This window comes from Apis mellifera, linkage group LG2 (genome assembly GCF_003254395.2).
Source record: "Apis mellifera strain DH4 linkage group LG2, Amel_HAv3.1, whole genome shotgun sequence".
Taxonomy (NCBI): domain Eukaryota; kingdom Metazoa; phylum Arthropoda; class Insecta; order Hymenoptera; family Apidae; genus Apis; species Apis mellifera.
The window spans coordinates 15,783,446-15,808,459 of NC_037639.1; the positions used below are offsets into that span (position 1 = coordinate 15,783,446).

The 25,014-nt window shown below is 49.7% G+C and overlaps 1 protein-coding gene across 2 annotated transcripts in view; it reads right to left on the reverse strand.

The window, feature by feature from the left end:
• Window positions 1-1,304: 1,304 nt before the first annotated feature.
• The window catches only part of LOC408649 (trithorax group protein osa), a 30,774-nt gene continuing 7,064 nt past the window's right edge, over window positions 1,305-25,014 (reverse strand). The window contains exons 1-9 of one of the 2 annotated variants that reach the window (XM_006568750.3): window positions 18,244-19,843; window positions 17,779-17,849; window positions 16,125-16,342; window positions 15,071-15,372; window positions 14,470-14,611; window positions 12,498-12,567; window positions 5,625-5,774; window positions 4,079-4,221; window positions 1,305-3,969 (exon numbers count right to left, since the gene is read on the reverse strand). In XM_006568750.3, coding sequence (XP_006568813.2) covers window positions 1,954-3,969; window positions 4,079-4,221; window positions 5,625-5,774; window positions 12,498-12,567; window positions 14,470-14,611; window positions 15,071-15,372; window positions 16,125-16,342; window positions 17,779-17,800 — 3,063 coding nt within the window. In that variant the 5' untranslated portion in view covers window positions 17,801-17,849; window positions 18,244-19,843 and the 3' untranslated portion in view covers window positions 1,305-1,953. Of the gene's footprint in view, window positions 3,970-4,078; window positions 4,222-5,624; window positions 5,775-12,497; window positions 12,568-14,469; window positions 14,612-15,070; window positions 15,373-16,124; window positions 16,343-17,778; window positions 17,850-18,243; window positions 19,844-25,014 lie in introns of those variants that run through there. The other variant, XM_392189.7, reaches the window with a different exon arrangement.

The window sequence follows — 25,014 nt, forward strand, 5'->3', positions numbered from 1 at the left end:
TCGTCCGTCAGATGGAACATCTTCTTCCGACGGAAGCGAATCGAGCAAATTGTTTTTCTAAACAATTCGTACAACGAAAGAAGAAGAAAAAAAAAAAAAATAAAAAGTAACGCATAGAATTTAGAAGCGTTTCGCACGATTACAATTAATATTTTGGAATTTAATTTAAAATGCTTTATCCACGATCGACTAATTTTAATCACGATCCATTCCATTTATTAGTTTTCTTTTTCAATTTAAACCGCGTGCAAAATTACTCGGTCGATTGCGATAAACCGCCACGATTCAACGAATCGAATTGACTAGATTCGCATTAAACATATAAAGTTTTCAATTAATCATGTGCCCACGCGTACACGTGTTATTGTTTTGACGTAACGTATCATACACTGTATAACACACGCATATACTTATGTGTATACGATGCAGCGGTCGAAAAACGACATCGCATTTGTTTACACCACGAACTGAAAATATTTCCAAATTTTTCGCAATATCGTCGAACGCATATCATATCCCTCTCACCTTTCGATGTATCGATCGACTTTCGTGATTTTTCCTTCCGATCATAGAGCGCGTTATTATCGCTTGACGATTATTATATATCGATCAATGTTTCAATCGTAAACTTGTGTATATATATATATATATATATATATACATTCATACATATATATATATATATATATATATATATATATATACATTCATACATATATATATATATATATATACACATTCCACTAATTCGGATATATTTTGTCCACTGGATTGTAAAAAATGCTCGAACAAAAGTCGAACGCTACCGCTTATCAAATAGCAATCTCACTTGTGGATACATCGATTACAGCTAATAACGTGATGTAAACGATTCGTCGTGTACAAACTAACCAACTACATACCTTCTCTCGTACAACGAAAGGAACGGGAAAAGGATAAAATAACAATAAGGAGGTACATATACGTGTACGGTCAATTTCCCAAGTTGTAACGAGTCACGTTCGGAAAGAAATGTATACCGATTCGTTGAAACAGCAACAGATCGCACATGCTCGCCATTACAAAGCGAAACATCCGAATAATTGTCAACAATAACGAAAGCGTGTAACAGTAAAGGTCGGAAAACGATGAAGAAAAGCGATCAACGTTGAACATTTTCCATTATCGAGGATCGATGCGCGATCACCGCGAACAGAGACGAATAGCAATATCGACGAGCACGCCATCTTTCGTATTATTAACGCGTTTCCATACAATAGTATCAACTGATTTCGTAGCACGTGCTGTTCGTTTCTTCGCTTTATCCCCTTCTTCTTTCCCTTTCACACTTTTCAACCGCAATTTCGAACCGTGCGCTCGTTGCTACTCGCGGCATATAGGTACTTTTAGGTTAACAGTTAATCGAGCCGTGGTTGTAAAGAGAGGTTGGAGGGAGAAAATCGAAAGGGCGGATCGAGAAGTGAAAAAAGGAGCGCGATTGGTCGGGGAGTTGGAAAGGATAGAAAGAGAGAGGTTAACGGGCGAAAGAAGGAAGGATTGGGAAGAGAAAACGCGCGCGCAAATCGCAGTATCAAGTCACGCCAGGGGGCGATTGTTCCGGCGGATCCTAAACTGTGTAAAAATACGTAGAAAAGATAAACGTAGCGCTCGAATCGTTTGCTTGTTGCCCGTCCGTTTGTCCGTCCGTCCGTCTCTCCGTCTGTTGCCTGTGCATACCTTTGTGTGCCCGATCTTATGGATTGACACGCGCGCGCGAGCAGGTACGCGCAGTACGGATGAAGTGAGAGCGTGAGCAGCGTTAAGCGCGTGTCTATGCACGTTCTATGTTTGCATGTACGTATGCGTGTATACGTGTCTATGCGTATGTGTCCTCTGTATGTATCTGTATGTCCGTGTGTCTCTGTGTATGTGTGAGCGTGCGCGTTTGTACGTGGAATAGTTTTACATCGATTATCATACACCATCGTAAGCGAGGTCGACCGACGGTCTGTGATGGGAAGGGAGGTAAGATGGCGGCGTCGTGCCTGGCGAAGTACCTGGCGTTGTGCTACCAACGCTCGTGTAACCGCCGGGATAATTGGCGCTGGGCGCGTGAATCCCGGCCGGTGGGGCCGGATAGGCGTCGAAGGAACTAGAGTACGAACCATTGTAGGAATAAGGATTGGCCATATGACCGAGGGATGGATGCATTCCCCCCATACCGCTCATACCGCTCATCCCGTAGGTTCGTTGCATCAAGCTTGACTCAAGGCCACCGAAAAGATACCCGTTCGTCGATCCCATTGGCACGGGATAATGAGGTCCAGGAATAATATTCGGATACGAATTACCGGGATGCCCGTGGCTCATGCTCGGCGTGTAATTGCTAGACGCTAGATTTTCCACCGTGTAAGATTTGCTATGCTGCTGCTGTTGTTGCTGCTGCTGCTGTTGCTGTTGTTGTTGTTGCTGCTGCTGCTGTTGATGTTGCTGTTGCTGCTGCTGTTGTTGTTGTTGTTGCGAGTCTTGATGTTGACGTCCGTTCATGCCGTAGAGGGAACCGTAACCGTCGTTGGGCGAGTGATGCAACGAAGTTGGATAGATGGCACCACTAGGCGCCAAAGGTGGGCTGTAATTGGACATGCCGGCGTTCGGCATGGCCGAGAATCCGGACAGATAAGACTGGTGATGGGCTTCCATTTTCTCCGCGAGGGATCCGTCGTCCGAACCCATCCCCGGATGGGAGTGTTGCAGGCGTTGGCTACCACCATCGGCTATGCTCGGTATCTGATCGACTAGAGATTCGAGATCGCTTAAACTTTTCGACGCGACGTCCTGGCCCCCCCCGCTCCTCTTCATGGCCGCGTACTGTTCGTGCGGGTGATGGTGCGGCGACATGGAGGCGTGGGTCGGCGTGTGGGGATGCGTGTGGGGGGGCGTCGGGTGGGAGTGGTGCGAGTGTTCGTCGGTGGTTTGGCTCAACGGTGTCGGCGTCGTTTGGTGGGGATGGGGATTGTGGGGCTCGGACGTTTGCTCGTGGTAACCCATGTAACTCGTGTAACTCGGGTGGGACGGTGTCCCGGGGCTGCCGTGGTGCCCCGTGTTCTCGGGATTCCCGGCCGGATTGTACTGGCGATGATCGTTGCTCATGTTTTGTTGCGATATACTCGTCGGTGGCTCGAAGTCTGGGTGTTCCACGCTCGGCGACGTCAACGGCGACGGTTCCAAGTTGTTCTCCGAGGAAATGGCCGTGTTTATCTCCGAGGATAAGTCGGAATGAGTGAACGAGAGCGACATCGACTTCGGGCTTTGGCTGTAGTGTTGCAAGTGTACCGGGCTCTGTTTCGCGTTTATACTGTACGGGCTGTCCGTCAATCCTTGCCCGTAATAACCCGAATCGTTGATCGGTTGGGGATACGGGGCCATGTGCGCGAACGTCTTCGGCGGCGAGAAACAGTTGGGCACCACGCCCCCGTAACCGTCCCCTAGATGGCCCATCCCCGGATGCTGTTGCTGATGTTGTTGCTGGTGCTGGTGCTCCCTCTCCCTCATCTCCCGCTCCTGTTGCTTCTGCTGTTGGTGGATCTTCTTCGGCCTTCCTCGCCGCTTCTTTATCACCTCCCCGTTCGCGTCTAATTTTTCGGGATCGGGGGGCGGCTGATCCTCCGGATTCTTGATCTTCTTCGGCCTGCCCCTCTTCTTCTTCCCGGGTATCTGGGAGTCGTGCTTGATCCCGTTCATGTCACCGATCCTGCTCTCCCCATCGTTCGTCAATTCCTCGCAGTAGGCGGGCTTCTTATCCTCGATCGCCTCCTGCTCCTTCTTCTTCAACTTCGCGTCGGCGAACACTATGTCCGACTCGTCCAGATGGGAGATGGTGCCGTTCAAGTAATCGCGAAACTTTTTCAACGCCGCATAATATGGCACCTTGTCCGCCGCTCGTGGAAGTTGCGCGCATCTCGCGCTACTCGATGGCATCACCCACATGTACTGCAATCGAAACATTCGTGGGTCACATTAGGTGGGAATGTGTGTTTTTCTTTTTCCTTTTTTTTTTTTTTTCATTCGTTTCAAAATCAATGCCTGTATTTTCCCTTACCGTGTTTGTACCCTCGACCAGGTTGGGTTGTCTACCGAATCCAAAATCCTTCTTCCCGGAGAATACCTCGTATATAAGTTTACCGTTAAACACGGCGATTTTCGGCTTGTATTTTCGTAATTTTTCCAACAGGATGTGACTGCCTGTAAAAAGAAAGCAGGAACGAGGTTTGAAAAGTTTCATCGTTGTTTTCGTATTATACGAACGCGTGCTTAGTTACGTGTATCCTTCAATTTCACTGGATTTCGTCTTTTGATTCGTCGAGTCGGCCGAGAAGTGTCGTCATTCGCGCGACCGAGAGAATTTCAACGGTTTCGGTTGGTAACACTGATACCGCGTGCCGCCAGTCTTCTCGCGACGACGATCGCGAAAAGTATCGAGTAAAAGTATACAAGTTGATTTCGAGTGACAATCTCGCCACTGATCGTCGTTAATTTTTTTCCCCAACGCGTTAACGAAACGAAACGACGATCGTTTTTCACCGGTTAAGTTACAAGTGACAACAGTTTGGTGTTCGTAACCGTCCGATAGATCGTGAATCCGAACCTTGTGGTTCGAGAAATTTTTCATCACTGGCAGGTATCCAAAGGTGGTAAGTAAACCAACGTTTATCGATAAACGTACGTTGTTGCTTGAATTTTCGTACCATTCGATATAGGTCAATTCCGCGTTACGCCTTTGTACAGTTTCGAATCGGTGTTTTATTTCATTCTTCGCGTTACTTCTCGAGGTTAAATGTTTGAATACATTCGTAAAAACAATAAAATTGTATTCGTATCAAACTCGAGCAACACGGAAAAGCATTCCTTCCTTTGCGAAGACGGAACGTCTTTTCAAGACGAAATTTGATCGGGATCGGAAAAATGCTCGAAACGTTAACGGAAAAGCTTACGAGAATTATTATTCAGCTTTTATGTTATTATAACACAAGATAATTTATATACACGTATATAATTATTCGGAATATAAAACAACGTATCGAATAAGTAAATTATTTTAACGAGGCGACGCTTTGCTCTACGAAATTAATCTCTTTTCGTCAATTTCGCGATATATACGATAAGCTTCGAAACTGTGCTCGATCTATCTCGATTCGAACAACCCAATGAACGTTAAAACGTGTGTTCGTCTCGGTTTAAAACAGTCTCGTTTTTGTGGCCCATATGTGCACGATCCGTTTAAAATTTTTGCACACGTTAGATATAGTATGTATATTGCATGTGCGTGTGGTTCGTGCGCGTGCGCGTGTGCGTGCGCGCGCGCGCGCGTGTATCTTACATCGAAATCCTTCTTTGTTCTTCTTTTAAAATCGAACGTAATCTCGAGTTTATTAATTAACGACGAATCGTATTTTTCTACGTTTAACTTTCAATTCCTTCGATCTCAAAGAAAGAAAGAATTTTATCGATCGAAAGAAAATAATATTTTATCATTTTTTATATACATGTATATTTTTTTTTCTTTACATACACGAACAACGATAATAACATCGCCCACGTGAGATCGTTTGCCTTTGGTGCGTACGTGTATCATCTCGTATACTGACCTTCTTTGATTTCTTTCCTCGTTAGATCGGCACTGCCTTTGGTGGCGCGAGCCACCATATTCGTGAAACCGATACCGAAGCGTAAGAGCTTGTAGTCGTCATCTGCCGTCAATGGTTCGGGTGTCAATCCACTCAAGTGTAAACACTTCCCTGGAAAAGAAGAGCGGTTCGATCGTGGTGGTGAGAAAAGTCGAAAGACGACGAGTCAATTTTTTTTAGGAATTCGCGGGAAGATAATTTTCGTCATTAACAATCGATTTACACGAATCGTAAAAAAAGAGAATTTTTACGAGTTCGATCAAATCAAAATGCGTCTGAAAATATTCACTGCTCGTGTCTTTCAAGTATGAGAGAAATAAGAGAAAAAGTATCTTCGACGATAGATGGCGCATGGTACACGGCGTTAAATTATTCGCTACTCGTCACGGTCATCGTCAATTGCACGGCTGTTTATTCGTCCGTGCGAACGACGAATTTCACGAAGGAAATCGTTTCCGTGGAAAATTTCGCGAAAAATCGAAAGATGGACGTTCGACGAGAAACAACATTTTCCATTCCTTTTTAATCAACGTCGCCTTCGAGCGCAAAAAATTGCGCAAAATTCGAGCATAAACCCGATATATATATCCGTCGGTAATAACGAGCGCAGGCGACGCGACGGTTAATGGAAACGGGTACCGTTTAACGGATTAAACGGGTCTGGGTCAAGCTTGCCTCGCTCTTTTGTTTTTCTTTCAAAAGTTCAGAGTCATAAGTCACTTTCTTCTTCTTCTGTACGACCGGGGAAGGGAAAATTTGTTCGGGACTCGCTACTCTGCGTATATACCGTTCGTCGGTCTAATCGCGACGGTTAAGTCGCGCTATTGGATCGGAATAATTCGGAAGAGGGAAAAGGAAGAAAAAGAGAGAAAGAAAGGAAAGAAAGCGAAGGAGAATAGGCGGCAGTGGAGGGGAGTAGAATAAGGAGGGGAGTAAAGTCTGATGGCGCGAAATTACAGACGTCGGCCAAGTATATCCCGCGAGCGTTTACCCCTGCGAGCAGCAGCGGCAGCAGCGGCGGCGGCAGATAGAGATTTATGACGCGGCCTCGGAAATTCTCTCCCTCTTGTCCTCTCGGTCTCGCCTCCTCTTGCACCACCGACCTACAACCGCACCACACGACCTTGGAGAACTTGGAAACAAAGTTAAACGCTCGTCTGCCGTGGCCATTGCCGTTCCCGAAGCCGTAGCCATACCGACCGAGTCGTAACTCTCTAGTCATAGCCCGGGTATCGCGTATTCCCGCGGAACGGGACGCGACCCGTTCCTTCGCTCTTAAATTCGACGCACGCGGTCAAACTTTTTTTTTCTTTTTTCTCTCTCTCTCTCTCTCTCTCTTTCTCTCGCGGGGAGGGAAAAAAAGAACTCGACTCGATCGTTACACGTATACACGTGGATCCGTGGGAGGGACGGTGGCGGCAAGCCTGTTGGTCTGTTCGAACAGGACTAACGACCGATCGAACAAACTTTATCGAAGCGAAACGCGACCCTTCCTTCCTTCCCTCTTGTTCGCACCGCTAACCTAACCCAACTTGACTTCCCTCGACCTTTTCGCGTCGCTCGTTACCTTTCCTTACCTTGCCTCGCCTCGCCTTATCTCGGCTTATCGGTCTTTCAAACTTTTATCATTTTCTTTCTCTCGTTTTTTTTTCCTCTTCTTTTTCTTTCTTTCTTTTCTCTTTCTCTCTCTCTCTTACATCGAGTATCTATCGCTCGGTATCTTAAAGTCGCCGAGAACGAATCCGAGCAACCCGATTCGAAAGGAGGCGCGCGGAAAAAGAATAGCAAAAAGAAAAACGCGTTCGCCATGCGTAATCTTGAAACGAGAGCAAACTCCCCGAGTTTGCCGATTTCCCAGGCGTTCGTAAATTTATCCGGAAACTTTCAAAGTCGAAAAAGTTTCGGTTTTCTCCGGTTTGACCGACTTAACTCGTTCACCCGAGTTCCGGGAAACGGTTCGAGAGCAACAGGATCTCCTCGCCGTTGCATCTCTCTCTCTCTCTCTCTCTCTCTCTCTCTCTCTCTCTCTCTCTCTCCCGTTTCCATATTTCTCCAAAGCGTTACGGAATCGGAGGAACGAGAGGAGAGAGTTTGGCGCGCTCGTTCTTCCTCTCGTTTTCCAGAGGAAGTTACGCAAACGTTAGAGGAAGGGAACATGGAGGAGGGGGAGAGGGGGGGATTGGGAATCGGATCGTCCCCTTACACACGATCTGCACCGAAATTCTCTCGAAATTTCGTTGACCCAGATTTTTCCCTTCTTGTCTCCTCCGATTCTGAATGAACGGCTGATTCGAGTTCGCTGCAGGGGATGCGAGGAGAGTCAGGTGAAAATCGATGCAACCGAGAGAGCGACAGAGAGACAGAGAGAGAGAGAGAGAGAGAGACCTGTGCGTGGGTACCGCGGGAGACCGCGCCTGGAAAATCAATTTTCAGGGTTTTCCAGGACGAAGACCCGTCTCAGGACGGAGACCTAGGAAAACCGTCAAGTGTACACCGCGATACTACACTACACCCTTCTCTATCGTTCGGTACCTCCCTCCCCCCTCCCCCCTATCCATCCATCCAACTGCCACAATTTGCGAACAAGCACGTATAAAATCGTAGCAGACGCGCTTTTAACGACGCGCGTCTCCTCGACCAGGAAAATCCCGCGCTGATCTTCTCTCAGAGGGGGGAGGGGGAAAAAATAGAAGACACCCTCCCCTCTCTTTCCCTCGAAAGAAAAGGATCGCGAATCGAAGCGAAATCGATACGAATCGATACGATGGTTATTCGATCGACGATCGTTCCCTCGATCATTGCGCCGCGAATTTCCCGAATTTACCCCCCCCCCCCCCTCCGTCGTCCAATCCCCCTCCCCCCTCTCTTTTACCCAACGAAGGAATGGAAGGAATCTTTTTTTCGGCCGGGGAATTTTTGAAAAAGATGGGGCACGAAATTGCGGGAGGGGGAGAGGAGGAGGGAGGAGGAGGGGGAGGAGGGAGGAGGAGGGGGGAGGGTAGTGTTGTAGTAAACGTGCACGGACTGAAAGCTGCTATCGAGCGGATAGGCGTGCGACAACCCCTTCCCTGTCCCTCCCTCCCTCCCTCCCTCCTCCTCCTCCTCCCCCCTCGGCCAGCTCTAGTTCTCCCTTTTTCCTCCCCCTCCTCCCTCCGCCTTCCCCCCTTTGGACCGAGCAGCAAGCTGGCAGAAGGGTGGCCGGTGGGTGGAAAAGGGAGGAGGAGGAGGAGGAGGAGGAGGAGGAGGAGGAGGAGGAGGAGGAGAGTACACGCTTTCCCACACTCACCGGCCAACCCTCCATCTATCTCTCTCTCTCCTTCCCTCTCCATGTCCATCCCCCACTCTGCCTCTCTCACTCTATCTATCCATCTCCGTCTCCTCTCCTAGCTCATTCTCGCCCTCCTCTTCACCCTCACCCTCGAGCACACCGCCCTCATCCTCGCCCCCCTCCTCTCTCTCTCCTCGCCCGACACAGCCGCCACTCATTATTGTTCCCACCACCAGCACCACTACCACCACCACTACCACTACCACCACCACTAGCCTAACCTCCGCCGCCACCTCCTTTCCCACTCGCACCAACGCCGACAACCATCAACCTCCCGTCTCTCTCAGACTCGCGCATTTAACCGGCTTCCCCAATCTTTTCGCAGGTCACTGCTACTCTCCGCGATACTCTTCCACGCGCTGAATACGTCTTCTTTTCCTTCCTTCCTTCCTTCCTTCCTTCCTTCCTTCCTTTGCTCTTTGATACTTTTTTTCTTTCTTCTTCTTCTGTTCCGCCAAGTTCGTCAAACTTCTCCATTTCTATCCTCCTTCTTTACCGCGCGAGTTTCTTCTTCTCGGTTTTATCCTCGGACTTATCGTGGATCGGTAAAGTAGGGGAAGACGCGTCCCACGGAAATTTGTATTTCGAACGATGATCGGGGATCGTGCGACGTTATTCCACTCGGGAAGAAAGAGTTTCGCGAACGAGAACTCGAATCAAGTGTTTCTCGACTAAGTGAGTAAGCGAGTAAGTAAGTAAGTAAGTAAGTAAGTAAGTAAGTAAGTAAGTACGATCGAAGGATGTAGGATGTAACGTGGAGCAAGAGAGCGGAAGTCGAAACTCCAGTTTTCAAGTTAACGAGCGCAGTCTAGACTTACTTTCTACTTTGCAACACCGCCGATACCGCAAAGACGAAAATCGGTCATCGTTATCGATCGATCCCAACTCCCGGTTATGACGATAATTTACCTCGCTTTCCAACTTCCCTCGCTATCTTGATTCCTCTCTCTCTCTCTCTCTCTTCCGCGAAGGAGGAGATAAAGAGAAGAAGATAAGAGAAAAAGGAGAGAGGGAAAAAAAAATAAAAGGAGAACGATTTCGGGTAGAGATAAGGACGATAATACGTTGGGAGGAAAAAAGTGTGCGAGAGACGATTAGACGGCGGAGAGAGAGGAAGGCGCGAACAATGTAGGAGAGGAGTGGAAGAATATCCGTCGCGGTGGTAGTAGGCGAAAGCGCAAGGGTGAAGGAACGACAGACGCGGCGGCGGCGGCGGCCGCGTCTCCTTCTTCTACTTCTACTGTGCGGAGAGGCGCGAGACGGCTCGATTGCTACGACCACGAAAACTTTTCCCCGGTCACGTTCAACTTTCGCGCCGTTGGAAAAAGCCCGCCGCTCGAATTGGGTCACCGACCGGCCGACTCTCGTCTCCCCCCTCCTCCCGCGATTCTACCCTACCACGAACGACGGCCCTTCTTTCTCGCCCCCATTCTCCCCCTCCCCCGGCTAAACTTTCGTCTCGTATCTACGTCGCCTCGTCTCGTTCGAATTTCCGAACGCGCGCATACGCCACTTTTTTCGCACTTTTTTTCTCTCCTTCCGTTCGCGCGCGCACGAAGGAGAAGAAGAAATCGTGAAGAGAGAAAGACGTTCCCTTCCCTTACACGTATCGTCACGACGAAGACAGTTGACACACGACAACTTACTTCACTTTCACTCGTCGGCCGAAAGTTTAAATTTCGTAATAAACGGGCGAAGAAAAGTCGGTTGGTATACGACGAAGAGGAGCGAAGGGTTTTCTCTCGTTTACCGATCGATCGACACCGACTACTGTATCGATCGAGCGTTACGCCTTACCGATCGAGCACCGCGACAACTTGTACCGGTGTAACACTCTCTCTCTCTCTCCTTAGCTGGAAGAGAGTAGCAACACGCGCGAAAGACAATGGACGATTGGCGAGCGTGGTCGATTATCCAAGCACAAGCACTTCGTCCGAGTAGTCGTAGTCGTTGGGGCGGTCGCGGTCGTGGTCGCGATAGCGCGAAGCGAGAAGAACGTTAGCGACGGCGGCGGCGTGGAAGGATCGCGCGCAACTCGACGCGGTTACCGCACCACACTGCGAGTATATCGGGGCGCGCGAGCAGCCTCGATCCGATCACTGGGACCCCGCGTTCGCTTTCCACCGATCGAATCGGCTGAACCGCGCTGAATTTTTCGGGGTTTACTGCCTTTAGGCCCGGTCCGCTTCTCCCTCCCTTCGCGGCTTAAATTGACCCGTCGTTCTCGATCCACCACCCATCCTCCTTTCCCACGCGGCCCACCCACTCCTCTCTCCCTCTCTCTCTCTCTCTCCGTCGCTGGCAAGCCACCCCACCCCTCCCCTCGCACTCCGCACTCCACCCTCGCCTCCGCTCCTCCCCGCGCCGCCGCTCGCCACAGCTTCCAACCTTTTTACCCCGTACCTACCCTGCTTCCGCCTCCTCCACCTCCTTCTTCTCCCTCCCCTTCAGTCACCTCCTCTTCCTCTCGCCCCGTTTTTATCCTCCTCTCCCTCACGCGCACCACTCATTATAGTTGCTCCCTCCACTACAACCATCCTCCTCCTCCTCCTCCTCCTCCCCTCACCTCACCCCTTTCCCGCTCTTCGCAGTCCGCTTCAACCCGCTTCGTATCCCACCTCCTGCACGCCACCACCACCCTCCACCACCCGATCCACTGCTCTACCGCAACCCCGGGAAAACCCTGGAAAATCCAGCAGCGTATACCTAACTTCACCCTCTATACGTATATATATATATATATATAATGCACATATATATATGTGTATATATATATATACCACGTATGAGCTATGTACAAGTTGTACGGCGTCTAGTCCAGGCAGTATTTCCTATATACTTATGCACGCGCGACCACACCACGCGTAGCACGCTCGTAAAATGCACGCGACGAAGAAGAGCGCGCGCGAGAGACCGTTCGAAGGTCGGTCTTCAACGATCCTCCTCCTTATTCTCCTCCTCCTTCTCTCTCTCTCTCTCTCGATTGCGTCGAGCACGCGTTGTTTTTTGGCCGCGCGAGATCGGTCGTGGGCCGCGCGATTGTCGACTATTCTCTCTCCGTCGCGGACGAGTCGTTCCTTCTTTTCCCCTTTCCCCCTCCCCCTGCCCCGTTCGTTCGTTGGTTGGTTGGTTGGTTCGGTTGGTTGGTCGGTCGGTCGGTCGGTCGGTCGGTCGGTTGGAAACCGCGTTAAAAATAACCGATGATCGTTGTTCGGTCGATCGCGTCGAGCACGCACCGAGCCAAGGAAAAATAGGGGGAACGACCGAGTTTTTCGATGAGCGCGCGCGTTACGCGCGAACCGGCTCGGATAATTTGCGTTCCAAGCGAGCCGCCTCTCTCGTTATACCGTTAATCACCGATTCGCCGATCTTACCGCGTTCTCTCCGATTTCCAGAGCAAAGGGACAACGCGATGATGACGAGAAGAAGAGGAAGAGGAAGAGGAAGAAGAAGATGAAGAAGAAAACGGAGAAGAAGAAGAAGAAGAAGAGAGTGGTTCAACTCACAGAAGTGGTTCCCCGGTCCGGCGTAGTGATGACCCTTGTAAGCGGCGAACAGTCCTGGGTTGATTCCAATCTACGACACAAAAATCGATCCCGTTAATCTCGAATCGATGGGTGGATGGATCGCAACGATTATATTATCGTTCTTCCGATTATATATCGTTCTAACGATTATATATCGTTCTTCCGTTCGTCGTTGCAAGCATAACGAGCAAAAAAGTCGCTTAGTTCATCTTTACCGCGATCGATCGATTTATTTCATCAACGATTCAAAACGATACTTTGCTTTCGATCGCATCTCCTTTCATACGGACGATTATCGTTTCCAATTTCTTTCGATGCGTAAGATGGTTCGGTGTGGAAACGGCGAGAGCGAAAGCGAGCGAGCGAGCGAGCAAGTTTCTTCTTCTCCTCGATCCGCGTACGTCCGAGATAACGATCGCGGTGAACGGTGGCGTCGGAGTTTTCCGTTTCGTACGGTCGATTCCTTTCCCGGCGCGGAACACGCGAACACGGATTTCGCATACACCGTTCTTAGCCACGATTATGCAACGCGATAGAGACAGGTGTGGTAGTACCTGTTGCGCAACCACATTATCTTCGCTCTTCGCTCCGTCGGTTGAACAATTAATAACGACAAAGTCCAAGGATACGCGACAGGGCCGCCGCCGCCGCTGTGTTGTGTTGGACGTTGCGACGCGTCCTCGCATCCGCGACCCGCTTTCGTTCTATCCTCTATCCTCGACCGTCGCGCCACTTCTCCCTCCTTTTCTCTCCTCGAGTGTTTGTTTTGTTTAGTTTTTTCTATCGATCGTTTTTTACCGCCCGTGGGAAAGAAAGAATAAGAAGAGGTGGCGGAGGGAAAAGGAGAGGTAGAGTCGGAAGTTAAACGGCTGCCAAGAATAGGAATGGGACGATGGGATAGGATGGGAAAATTTGGTGGGACGAAAATGGCGCGATATCGTTGGTCGCTTACGGGTGGTCGAGTCCTCTCCCTCTGTACATAAAGTACGTATCGCATTAGCGCGTTAACGCCAATGCGTTAGCCGGTCGGTCGGCGTCGAATGGCGCTCCGGCCGGGATAAACGAGGATAAAATGACACGGGGGGAGGTTGGAAGGCAGAGTAGGGTGTGGAATTGTCGCCGATTGAAAACAACGCTTGTCGATGAGAGCGGATCGGGTCTGGGTTAGGGGGCCGGTAGAGAGGGTAGGCGGCCGCGGCGGCACGAGGGTAGGGATCCGGGGGTAGAGAGCCTCGACGAAGGCCGGCCGACACCGGTGTCCCGCTGCGTTCGATTACAACGACGCCCGTAATAACCGAATTGCCCACGGCCCGTTAAAGCGTTTACACCGTTTGACGGATGATCGACCGCGCGCTCGCTACCGGTAATATATGAATATCAACCAACTCGCTCGCTCGCTCTCTCTCTCTCTCTCTCTCTCTCTCTCGCTCGCTCGCTCGCTCGCTCTCTCCTCCGAAATACACTCGATCGCATCGTAACCTTATCTCTCGTCGAGTCAAGGTCGTATCGTAAGGGGAGGGGAAGAGAGGAGGGGAGTGGGGGTGGGGAGGATTTGATAAACGGAGGGAAAATGGAAAACGCGAGTCGTCGTCGATTGGAAATGGAACGATTTGGATCGACATTGGTGCGCTCGATGAAACGGGCCGCGATAGAAAGGTGGTGAACGCGCTCGTTACCAACGTCGAGCGTGATAACCGAATTGGGTATGGACCATTAAAGCGATTACGACACCTGACGAACCCGCTACAAACGGCTATTTGTCGTCTCGCTACCTTCCATCCGAATTTTCTCGCTAACCAGACGCCCGTTACGGCCCACGGCTAATCCGATTAATCGTTTCTTCCCTTCCCGCGGGGGAGGGGGGGGGAGGAGGAGGGAAGGGAAAACAAGGGAGGGGAAGTAAAAAGAGGGGGGGGGGAGGGAAACGTTTCCTCTCGCGAGACCCACTTACTATGATAATGTCCAAATTGTTGGTAAGATGATCCGGAAGCACGCGCTTGCTCACTTCCTCTTCCGGCATACCGTCGAATCTGTCGTGCTTCTTCCTCTCTTTGTACGTCTTTGCCCGTTTCTTCGCCTCGGCTAGCTCCGCTCTGTGCAGAGAAAGGAGAAGAAAAAAAAGTGCGATTTCGATTAACGAGAAACAAAGAAGGAAAAAAAAAACAGTCGAGAATAACATAACAATTACTTTCGAGCGAGAGAGAAATTCGACACAGGAGTGTGGAAAAGCAAAAGTTCGCAGTCGAGCGACGACTATAATATCGAGTCTAGTCGCATCGATCCACCATCTATCGAGCTTACCGCGAATTATTATTTAGAAATGAACTTGTATCCGTTGACCGCGAATACCAGGCCGACGCGCGGTCTGCCAAATGCTACGCGATTCCGAGAGAGAAAAAAAAAGAAGGAAAGAAAGAAAGAAAGAAAGAAAAAGTGATTCACGATCGATCGTTTGCTTGCTTTGGAAAAGTAAAGTGTATCTAACGTATCTAACGTGTATCGGCGTGCGCTCTCTCTCTCTCTCTCTCTCTCTCTCTCTCTCTCTCTCTTACTCTTCCGGGGTGAGAATCATCTCGGATTTCCTCTTGCGGCCTCTCTTTTTCGGTTGGTGCGCCGTCAACTGGGGATTCACGTTGCCGTTCATCACGCCTAGGTTCATTTGAAGATGTTGCGGCGCGGAGAGCGAGCCGGGCGGCGTCGACGTAGGTGTAGCCAGCACCGCTTGCCCACCACCTGGACACGTCATGTTCTCGGGATTCCCGACCGGACTGCTCGCCGTCCTTATGCCGCCCATCGACATTTCCTCGTCCACGAACGAGTACGGGTCCACCGGGGTCTCGCATTTGATCGCCACCTGTCGTCAATCAAATCGTTCGCGAAAATTTTTCAAAGAAAAAAAAAGAAAAGAAATATTTCCTTCCTCCTCCTTCCTCCTCCTTCCTCCCTCCGAATCCCTTACGTTATTCTTACGCGTTGGCTCCTCGATTCTCGCGGAATCGTCTCGAACTCTCGATCTAGATCCCGCGACCAGATAACCGGCCGATAGCGACACCATTATTTCCGGTTGTTGCTCGCAACCTCCGGACGCGCGTATATATACGCGAAACACAGTGCGTAGCACAAAAGGAAGAGATACACTTTTATCGGTGTCTGGTGGTCGTCGCGACCGATTATCTTTCGGCTCGATAGCCTCGATCTTGGGTTATCTCGGTTACGATAGCGAACAGTTCGCCGTACGTACACGACTCGTGTTCCAAGTTAAGAGAGAAACGAACGGCAATTTCGACTCGAAATACATTCGGTCTCGCCCGGTATATACGACACGGTATATATATATATACCTTACCTTGTCGCATCAACAGGCGAGAAAAGGAAAATCGAAGGATGAGAAGAGATATCTTTCGAGAGGGCGCGCGCATCGTCGCGCTCGCAAGGAACCAAATACACATTTTCGTAATTCCTCCTTCGATTTTTACCAAATTTTCATCGATCTCTCGATCGATCCTTAAATCTCGATCTCGAGATATCGATAGAGTACGCGTGTAGAAGATACGCGCGCTTGGAAAAGGAGGATTCGGAGGGAGAAAATGGAGAAAAAAGACTCACCTGTCCGAGGGTGGAAGCGGCGGAGGCAGGTTGCTGGGGTTGATGCGCTGTCGCCGATATCGGCGTGAGGGGTGTGTGCGGCGTGTGCGGTGTGTGCGGTGTGTGCGGTGTCAGCGGCGTGTGGTACTGCTGACTGCTGTCACCACCGGTGCTCCTCATCTCGAGGTCCGGACTTGTCTCGTAACCGTCATCCCTCGCTTCCTGCTTTACCATCACTCCTGTGCACACGGAAAAAGACATCGTACCGGCCGACGAGTGTGTGTCGCTTCGATCTATACCCTCGCGCCGATAACTCGAACCGATCGCCCGAAAAGCTTCTCCCTCCCCCCTCCCCCCTCGCTTTTCCGCTACATTTCGGTATTTTTTTTTTAATATCGATCTTCGCGTTATTATTAATTTTGGCGAGTCGACGTTTTTTAAAGGCGAATGCTTGACCAATAGTCGTGTAGCATTCGAACAAAACCGCGCGCTCTTCCCCCTCCCTCCCCCCTCCCTTTCTCCCTTTCTCCGAAAGAAGGCGCGAGGACAAAGAGGAAGAGAGAGAGAGAGAGAGAGAGAGAAAAAAGAAACGAAAATTCTTTCTTTCCTTTTAGAAGCCTCCTGTAAAGGATAAACTACGTATTACTCTATTAATCGCGTCGAATTCCGAGGATCTCGTCGAAACGGCGAACGCGTTCGAGCGATGCTCAACGGCGCGTGCGATTGTTCAATGAGTCCGGAAAAAAAATATTTGCCACCCCCCCAGTGATATCCTCGGTAATCGACGCTTTCCACATTTTTTTCCCTCTCTTTTTTTTTTTTTTTTTTTCTTCTTTTTTTTCCTTTTTTTTTTTTACGCGTTTCCAATCATGCGTTCGCACTCTCGCTATCGTTTTCAGCGTTCACAATCGCGTCCTCGCGGGTTTAACTTATCGTCACAGTTAGTTAGATAGCCACGGATAGATTCCTTACAGGAAAGGAGATTTTTATCGCGCATTTCTCGCAACATGTTTCTTCGAATAATAATTTTATTCGGCGGGGAAAATTATTCTCGCTCGGAATCGAATCTCTGAAAATGATGGTAGGCGCGCGCGCGCGCGGGTTTTTGCGGGATGCCAAACGCACGAATCACTTACGTCCGGTCGGTGTGCGTACACTCGCATTTGAGAGGTACAATATATAAAATTAAAACGATATTTGATTCGTTATACCTTTGTCCGCGTAATCGCGCGATATTAAATTGTCACGAGGCTGGTAATTTTTTTTTTTATTTTTCTCTCTCTCTCTCTCTCTCTCTCGCTCTCTCTCTCTTTCTCTCCCATCGTTGCGAAACTTTTCTCTGCGAAATATCGTCGGAGTCGTTGTTGCTTTTATACATCGTCACCGTTTGATAGTTGTTGGAAAATTGTTCGCGTGGTACGCGCGTTCGACCAATCTTTAAAAGAGAATTCTCCCGATAAATTTGATACAACGCTAATTTAATATGTAGAACGTTTTCCCCAATTTTTCCCCGCCTCGATTAATCAGCGTTTCTCTCCCTTTATTGCGAAATACGCGTTCCAAATCCGGGGGAAAAAAAAAAAAAAGGAGGAAAAAAAGTAACAATTTCATCGATTCTTCTCTAACTATTCTTGTCCGTCTGTTTATCTATCGATACTCTTACTCCAATCCTCACCTTGAGAACCGGCGCAATTCATCGGCGTCCCATTTGGTGGCCCTCCGTTTTGCACAGGCGACGGATACGATCTGCAAAGAAAGATTACGAAATTACGTCAACCAGCGTGTATATCGCTATCTCGGCTGATACGGTTCATAGTTCGCCAACGTAGCCGCCAAGTCGCGATCGAAACTCGATTTTGAATATATATATATCTAATACACCGTTTCCCTTCTTTTCTTTCTTTTTTCCGTGGAGAAAAAGAGAAGGAAACGTGTCTCTCTTTTCATCGTATCGACCAGCAACAGGTAATATTTTAACTGGTTTCGAGATAATATTCTTCCCTCCCCTTAATCTCTCTCTTTCTTTGAGAGAGAGAGAGAGCTGTCGAAAAGATATTTCTTCGAGCGAACAAGTAACGAAGAAGAAGGAATCGCGCAGGAAAAAAACGCGAGATAAAAAAGTCTGAACCGTGTGTAGTACCCTATTTAATCTATCCTACTTCGACTCGCAAGCGAGCCAACGGTCGGTTACTATCGTTGTCTTTCTCTCGCCAGGCGTCGTCCATCCCTCTTCCTCCCGTGTGCCTCGTCCGTCCATCTTTCTCGAGCAGGTAAACGTTGGGATCTTGGATGCTCGCGTGACACGCACAAACGAGCGTCGGTAACGCGCTTCGCCGCATCCAAATTAGTCGCATCGTTGGATTGCCACGGGAGCGGGTCGCGCGCAGTTGCGGACAATTCGAATCGTTCGAATCGTTCGTTCCTCGCGTCGGTTGTGTTGCGGAGATCGGTTGGCGGCCGAAAGAACGAGGCAAAGTGTGTAGAATAACCGTGCTCGAATTTGGAGCGATCGGTTCGGTTTACCAGCCGACGGTCTAAAAGCTGTGTCACTCTACACCGCGGGGAAAGTCGAACGGACGTGAACGTGGGAGAGAGAGAGAGAAAGAGATAGAAAGAGAAGAGAAGAGCTGCGCGATGCGTAATGGGTCCTCCGCGCTACAAATATTATACGCTCGAGACTAAATACAAACAATCAGGTTCGGTTCGTACGGAGAAACGGTGTTCTTCGTTTCCGTTAAAATTGAAAATTACAGGGATACGGTGCGATCGTCGAATCGATATATTCCTTCCTCGCGTCGTACACTTTTTCCCACGGTATCGGTCGATTCGTAAGAAAGGGTTACCGGAAAGGGAGGGAGGAGGGGAGTTATATTATATAGATATCACTCGATAATTTCCATCTAAATACCGTAATCGCGTAGCGCGATACGATGTTTCCGCTCGTGCATAACTTCGATCCCGAGAACTTGAAAATTTCCTTCTTCCTCCTCCTCCCTCCCTTCCTCCTTTTCCTCCCACCGTTGAATTATGGATCGCGCGATTGTCGCGCAGGGGGTTGACTCTAATAATAGCGGGACACGCGTCCCAGGTAAGAAGGCGGTGAAAATTTTCGCCGACGGTAAAAAGTCGCGATGAGGAAAGAGGATTGTTCGCGGATCCATCGGTCGGGAAGGTCGTCACGTGGTAGGGAAACGCGAGCGTTTACTTCTCCGTGGAGAGACGAGAGAAACGGTGGGGAAACGGACCGCTGTTCAAGACAGCGCGCGATGCTCTGGACAAGAAAGAGCGTTACGTAAAGAGAGAGATAGGATGCTACGCGTCGCGCCTCGTCTCGCGTTTACGATCTAAGGAAAGGGTGGGGAGGGGAGCGCGGGCGTGGAGGGGGAAGAGGAGACGTTACGTTTGAAAATTAGTCAAAGGCGTAGAGAAACGTACGATTTTCGACGCGTACGATCGAAACACGGGAGAAAGGAAGGATGTGGTTTACTTTCTCTTTTCGCGAAGCGTAGCGGATGCCTCGCATTTTCAGCAGGAATCGTGACGAAGCGATCGCCTTTATCTCTCTCTCTCTCTCCTTCTGTTTCATCGATATTCCGTGTGTTGGCAAACTCGGTTGGTAAAATCGGTTGGGGGTGGTAAACGCCGATACGGAAAATCGAGTATCGCGTTACTTTTTACGCGGATATCCGTGCAAATTCATTTTCGCAGAGAGACGATACTGTTGGGTGAAAAGACGAGGGAAGGAAAAAGGAAGCCGCGATAAAAGTGGCTTCGTAGATAGAGAGGTAGGTAGGTAGGTAGGTAGGTAGGTAGGTAGGTAGGTAGATGGGTGGGTGGGTGGGTGGATGGATAGGTAGGAAGACCATGGGATGCACTCGTTCGTAGTGCTATCGACGCGACGCGTCGAGTATTCACGGTGCAACGCGCACTGGAAAATGATCGTTCCGATGCATTTAAGGAAACCGTAGTCCACCACCGCGTCTTTCTCCTTTTTTTTTTTTTTTCCTTCCGCAATCGTTGGCCAAAGTGAAAAAGCTGAAAACTAGTTTCCGAGCCTTGCGTCGCTTCGCAGCTGCGTTCTCCGTTATCGCGAGAACAGAACGAGCCGAAACGTATAGGCGAAGAAAAAAAATCCGTGCCTCGTAATAATTGTCCGACGGATGGGAAACGACGTGGCAAAGCAACGCGTCGTCGTCGTAGTCCTACCTCGTATGAACTACGTAATCGCGACGTTCGAGTGAAGATCGACGAACGCGAACACGCGCATGAACATATATATATATATATATATATATATATATATATATATATATACATACACACACACCGAAGGAGATAGCCGGCGAGAAATTTTGTTGAAAAAAACGAAGGACAAAGGGACAAAGCGTAGGCGTTCGCGAAGGAATATTTGGCTGCGTCGAAGAATCGGTGAATACTACTACGTTTCGTGGTCAGCCTTTTTTTTTCCTTCGCGCGACGACCGTTGCTCGTTTTTGCACGGTAATTCGAAAATACTGGGAATAATTTTCAGCAGGAGCTATACCTGCTGGTGGTCTATGTACTTTTTACGTAGCGCTCGGACCTATGTATCGCGGGCCCCGATGTACACACGCTATATATATACATATATATATAATGTGTGTGTGAATATATATATATGTATATATATATATAGGTGCGCGTGTACATGCCACCAAGGTAAATATACAAGGTATATAAGGGTAGCGTGTAGGAGATGGTTGGTACATAGAAGTACTTGCTGGAAACGACTAGGGCAGTGAACGGGAGGTGAGACGAGGGAGGAAGGCAAGGGAATGGAGAGATTCTATCCGTCTCTCTTCCTCCTTCCTCCTCGCTCTCGCTCGCGCTTCTCTTCCTCCCCCCTCGCCCGCATCTCACTCGCTCTCTCTCTCTCTCGGTCTATCTCTTTCTCCCTCGCTCTCTCGTCTCCATCTCTCTTCGCTTTACTCCCTCCTCTTTCGTAGCGAAAGCTTCGAACCGTTGCTCGAGAACGTTCTTTCGAACATTCGGAAAGAAAACGAATGTTTGTTCGTTTTCTCGAAACCGAGTGGAGTGTAGTCTCGACGAGAAGGAATAATTATCGAATATTCTCGAATCGATCCAGACAATCGATATTCTTCAATTCAATTCTCTTCGAAATTTTTTTCTTCCTAAATCGAAACTTTCAAGTTGATGGTTCGACGCTTCGGAATACCGTTTACTTTTATTCCGTGATTACGATCGAATATGATCGAGGCATAACCGCTTCTTATCCGACGCTCTTCGCGTGGCGCATTCTGTGTACGTTTTAAAAGGTTTGCTCGTGGAGCAAAAGAAGGCGTTGTTGAGGAAAGTTGCGTCGTCCTCTCCGGTTTGCCCGAATTCATCGATGAAACGATCGAACGCGAGAGGAAGATTCGGATGGGAGGGAGAGAGAGAGACGGAGAGAAAAATGGAGGAAAGGAAAAGAGGCGAGGTCTCGCGCGGGGTTCGTAGCTACCCCTAAGCCGGGCTGTGGCTGGTGCTGGTGCTGGTGCTGCTGCTGCTGCTGCTGCTGCTCGTTGCTAGGGGAAACCTCCAGAAAACTCTACACACACACACTGGCCGTATGCCCGCTGACACGTATACGCATACCCATACAAATTTTCGCGCATACACCGGCAGAGACACCTATACACTACGCACAGACACGGTCGCCAGCTCGCACACGCTCGCCGCTAAAGGGGGCAACGAGAGGAGCTCACGCACGTACGCTCACGCACACCTTCGCGCGTCCTGGAAAATGTCGATAACGAAAAACCACTGCTCTTTCGCTCTCTCCTCTCGCCCTTCTCTCTTTCTCACCATCTTTCTCGTCTGCCTGTCCGTCCACTCGCTCGCTCGCTCGCTCGTCCGTTCGCTCGCTCGTTGCATTCGTTCGTACACGCTCGCACCAATATTCTTCTCCAGCATTTTTTCAATCTCTCCAATTTTTCCGTTTTCGCGCGCGGTGAAATCAGTTTCTGGGAAAAATTTTCTCTCTTTCTACGCCAGATTCTTCTCCCGTCGAGAAACGTTTCACGTTTCACTGACTTCGTCTCGCGAAGATCGGTGATTTCGGGCCACGCGTTCCTTCGTCCTTCGTCGCGTTGAGCGAGCGAGCGAGCGAGCGAGAAAGAGAGAGAGAGAGAGAGAGAGAGAGAGAAACGGGCAAAAAAGGGAAAGAAACGGTGACGCAAGCTTACGTGGCGACCCACGTAACGGCCCTCGTAAAAAAGGAAAGAGAGAGAGAGAATCATCCTTCGCGTTCGCGATAAAAATTTACGAGGCGGAGGATGAGAATCCGAAAAGCCGAGCACAGGCCACTACTCGCCGACATTTCCAAACTCGGAGAAACGAGGTCCTGTGGCGCCACCGTCTTCCTACGGTGTCCAGCGCCGAACCAACGATTTTTTACTCCGCGCCATGAATATTTATCCCGCGTACGGTGACGTTTGGGAACCGTGTCGAACTCGAGCTCGGTTGGCAACCGGGCAACGGAGAAGGAAAGAGCGCGCGAAACACGAATTCGGGTTTGGAAGGAAAAGAAAACGAAGGAAAGGAGGATCGACAATGGTCGAAGGTCGAACGACCTTCGCCAACACGGAGAAGGGAGAGGATTCCCCCGAGTGGGATCGACGTATCGCCTTAGGTCGCGTCGTAGTTCCAAGTTTCCAGTTATAAATTACAGGGTAGACGACCGAGTTCCACCGTTTCTTCTCCCGACGCCCTTCTCTCTCTCCTCCCGTCCATCCTCTTTTTCTCTCGCCTTCCTTCGCCTCCCCTCCTCTTTTTTCTTCCCTTCGGTCGCCTAACTGGCTCGCAGGAGCCGTACACCGCGTATCGGAACGTGCGTTCGAACCACGTGTGGTCCCCATTCATAAAATCCTCGAGCCGTAGCACGTGCATCGGAACCCCCTAAAGGACACCGCCACACTTTTTAAACCTTTCTTTCATCCTCCTCCTCTTTTTCTTTTTCTTTCTTTTTTTTTTTCTTCTTCTCCAATGTATTTCACGCGATATAATAAATCGACTTCTCTCTCTCTTCTTTTTCTCCCTCTCTTTTTCGTAAACCCGAATCGATTTTCGCTCAAGCCTCTTCTCTAGTAGGCAATCCGTCGATCTATCGTTATCGATGGCCGAGTCAAGAAAAATCGTCTCCGTCTCTTTTGCCACGACGGGACAAAGAATTCAAGAACGAGTAATCGGTCTCTCTTTTCTCTCTCCCTTCCCTTCCCTACTCTCGTTGCTTCCTCTCAGCCGTTCGAGGAGCAACAACTCTTGCGGTCGAGGCGCGATAATCTTGCCTCGAATCTGTGCAGTTGCGATCGATCGAGAGGATTCTCTCTCTCTCTCTCTCGAGAAGCACGCTCGATTTTCATGTAATTCAAACGAAGCGCGAGACGTCGGATGCGAAACGACTCGTCGACGACTGGAAGGTAACTTGGCCGCCCCTCGCCCCCTCTTGTCTTGGGGATGGAAGAGAAAAAAAGAAGGATGAATGAATCGACGAATCTCTCTCTCTCCCTCTTTCTGTTCCAGTGGAAAATACGCGGAGAATACGGCAAGTGAGTCAATATATCGGATACACACATACACACACACACGCACAGCTGGTGGTATTCCCCGGCCTAGGTCGGCCCAATCAAATTTTATGATTTGTATCCATCTCGTTCCTCGCGATCCTGACCTACCTCGCTCGCCACGTTTCACCGCCGATAGTGCTCTTTTCGTTCTTGCTTTTTTTCCCCCCCAACCCTCTCTCTCTCCCTCCCTCTTCCATCCGATCCCTCCCCCACCGCGCGACCTCCGCGAAAAAAAGGGAGAGTGACTTCGAAAGTCAATAAATCGAATTTCTATTCGACGCTTTAAACTCTCTCCCCCTTCGTCGTTTCATTCTTCTCGCACGTTCAACCCCCTCCTCCTCTCGCGCGCATAACTCGTCAATGAAATATCAACATCTATCATCCGTTTCCATTTCCTCTTCCTATCTCTCTCTATTCGTAACTCGCTAATCGCGAGCCGACCTTCGATCCTCTTTTCTTCGCTGGTATTCGTTGCCAGATAATTATCGACGCGTCGCGACTCTACCGAAACGAAACGGAACGAAACCGACCTTCACGTCTGTCGACAATACGACGGGGCGACAGAGACAAGGAGGGTACATACGGCGACGCCAACCGACCGACCGTAGCGCCATCCTTGTCCCGTCCACGAGAGAGAGAGACGAAGTTCGGTTCACTTTCGAGCGATAATTTTCGAAGATTTCTCGAAGCGCCCTCTCTGTTTCTCCTCTCCCTTCTCCCCTCCACTCCCCAGCTTGCCCCGATAACTTCGAAAATCTTTTGCACGCTCCAAATCCTGGATACCTCGATTTTCGGACGGTACGAAAGCGATGCGTCCGATTCGTGGTCGGGAAGAAACGAGGCCAGAACTCGAGACTCGTTTGACCCGAAAAACGACTGGACTCGACGACGGAGAAGGAGGAGGAGGAAAGCAAAACTGGACGAGGGAGTGAAAGGTTGAGAAAGAAGAATGGGAAGAAAAAGAAGAAGACGGATTGATGGAAGGAGAGGAAGGGAAAGAGAAACGACCCTTCCTCTTTTCCTTCCTTCCTTCCTTCCTTCCTTCCTTTCTTCCTTCCTTCCTTCCTTCCTTCCTTCCTTCGAATCCCCAAAGCGAGATGCCACGGCGACGAGACTTTGACCGAGTTTTGAAGCGGCTCCTACAGCAGCGACGCGAGGACGAGAGAGGGTGAGAGAGCGGCGCAGCTGGTGGGGCCGGTGAGAAGGGTGCGAGGTGCGGCAGCTAGAAAAGAGAGAGAGAGAGAGAAAGCGCGCCGCCCTCCCCAGACGACCTCCTCCGTATCGCTTCGCATTGCCTCGTAATTTCT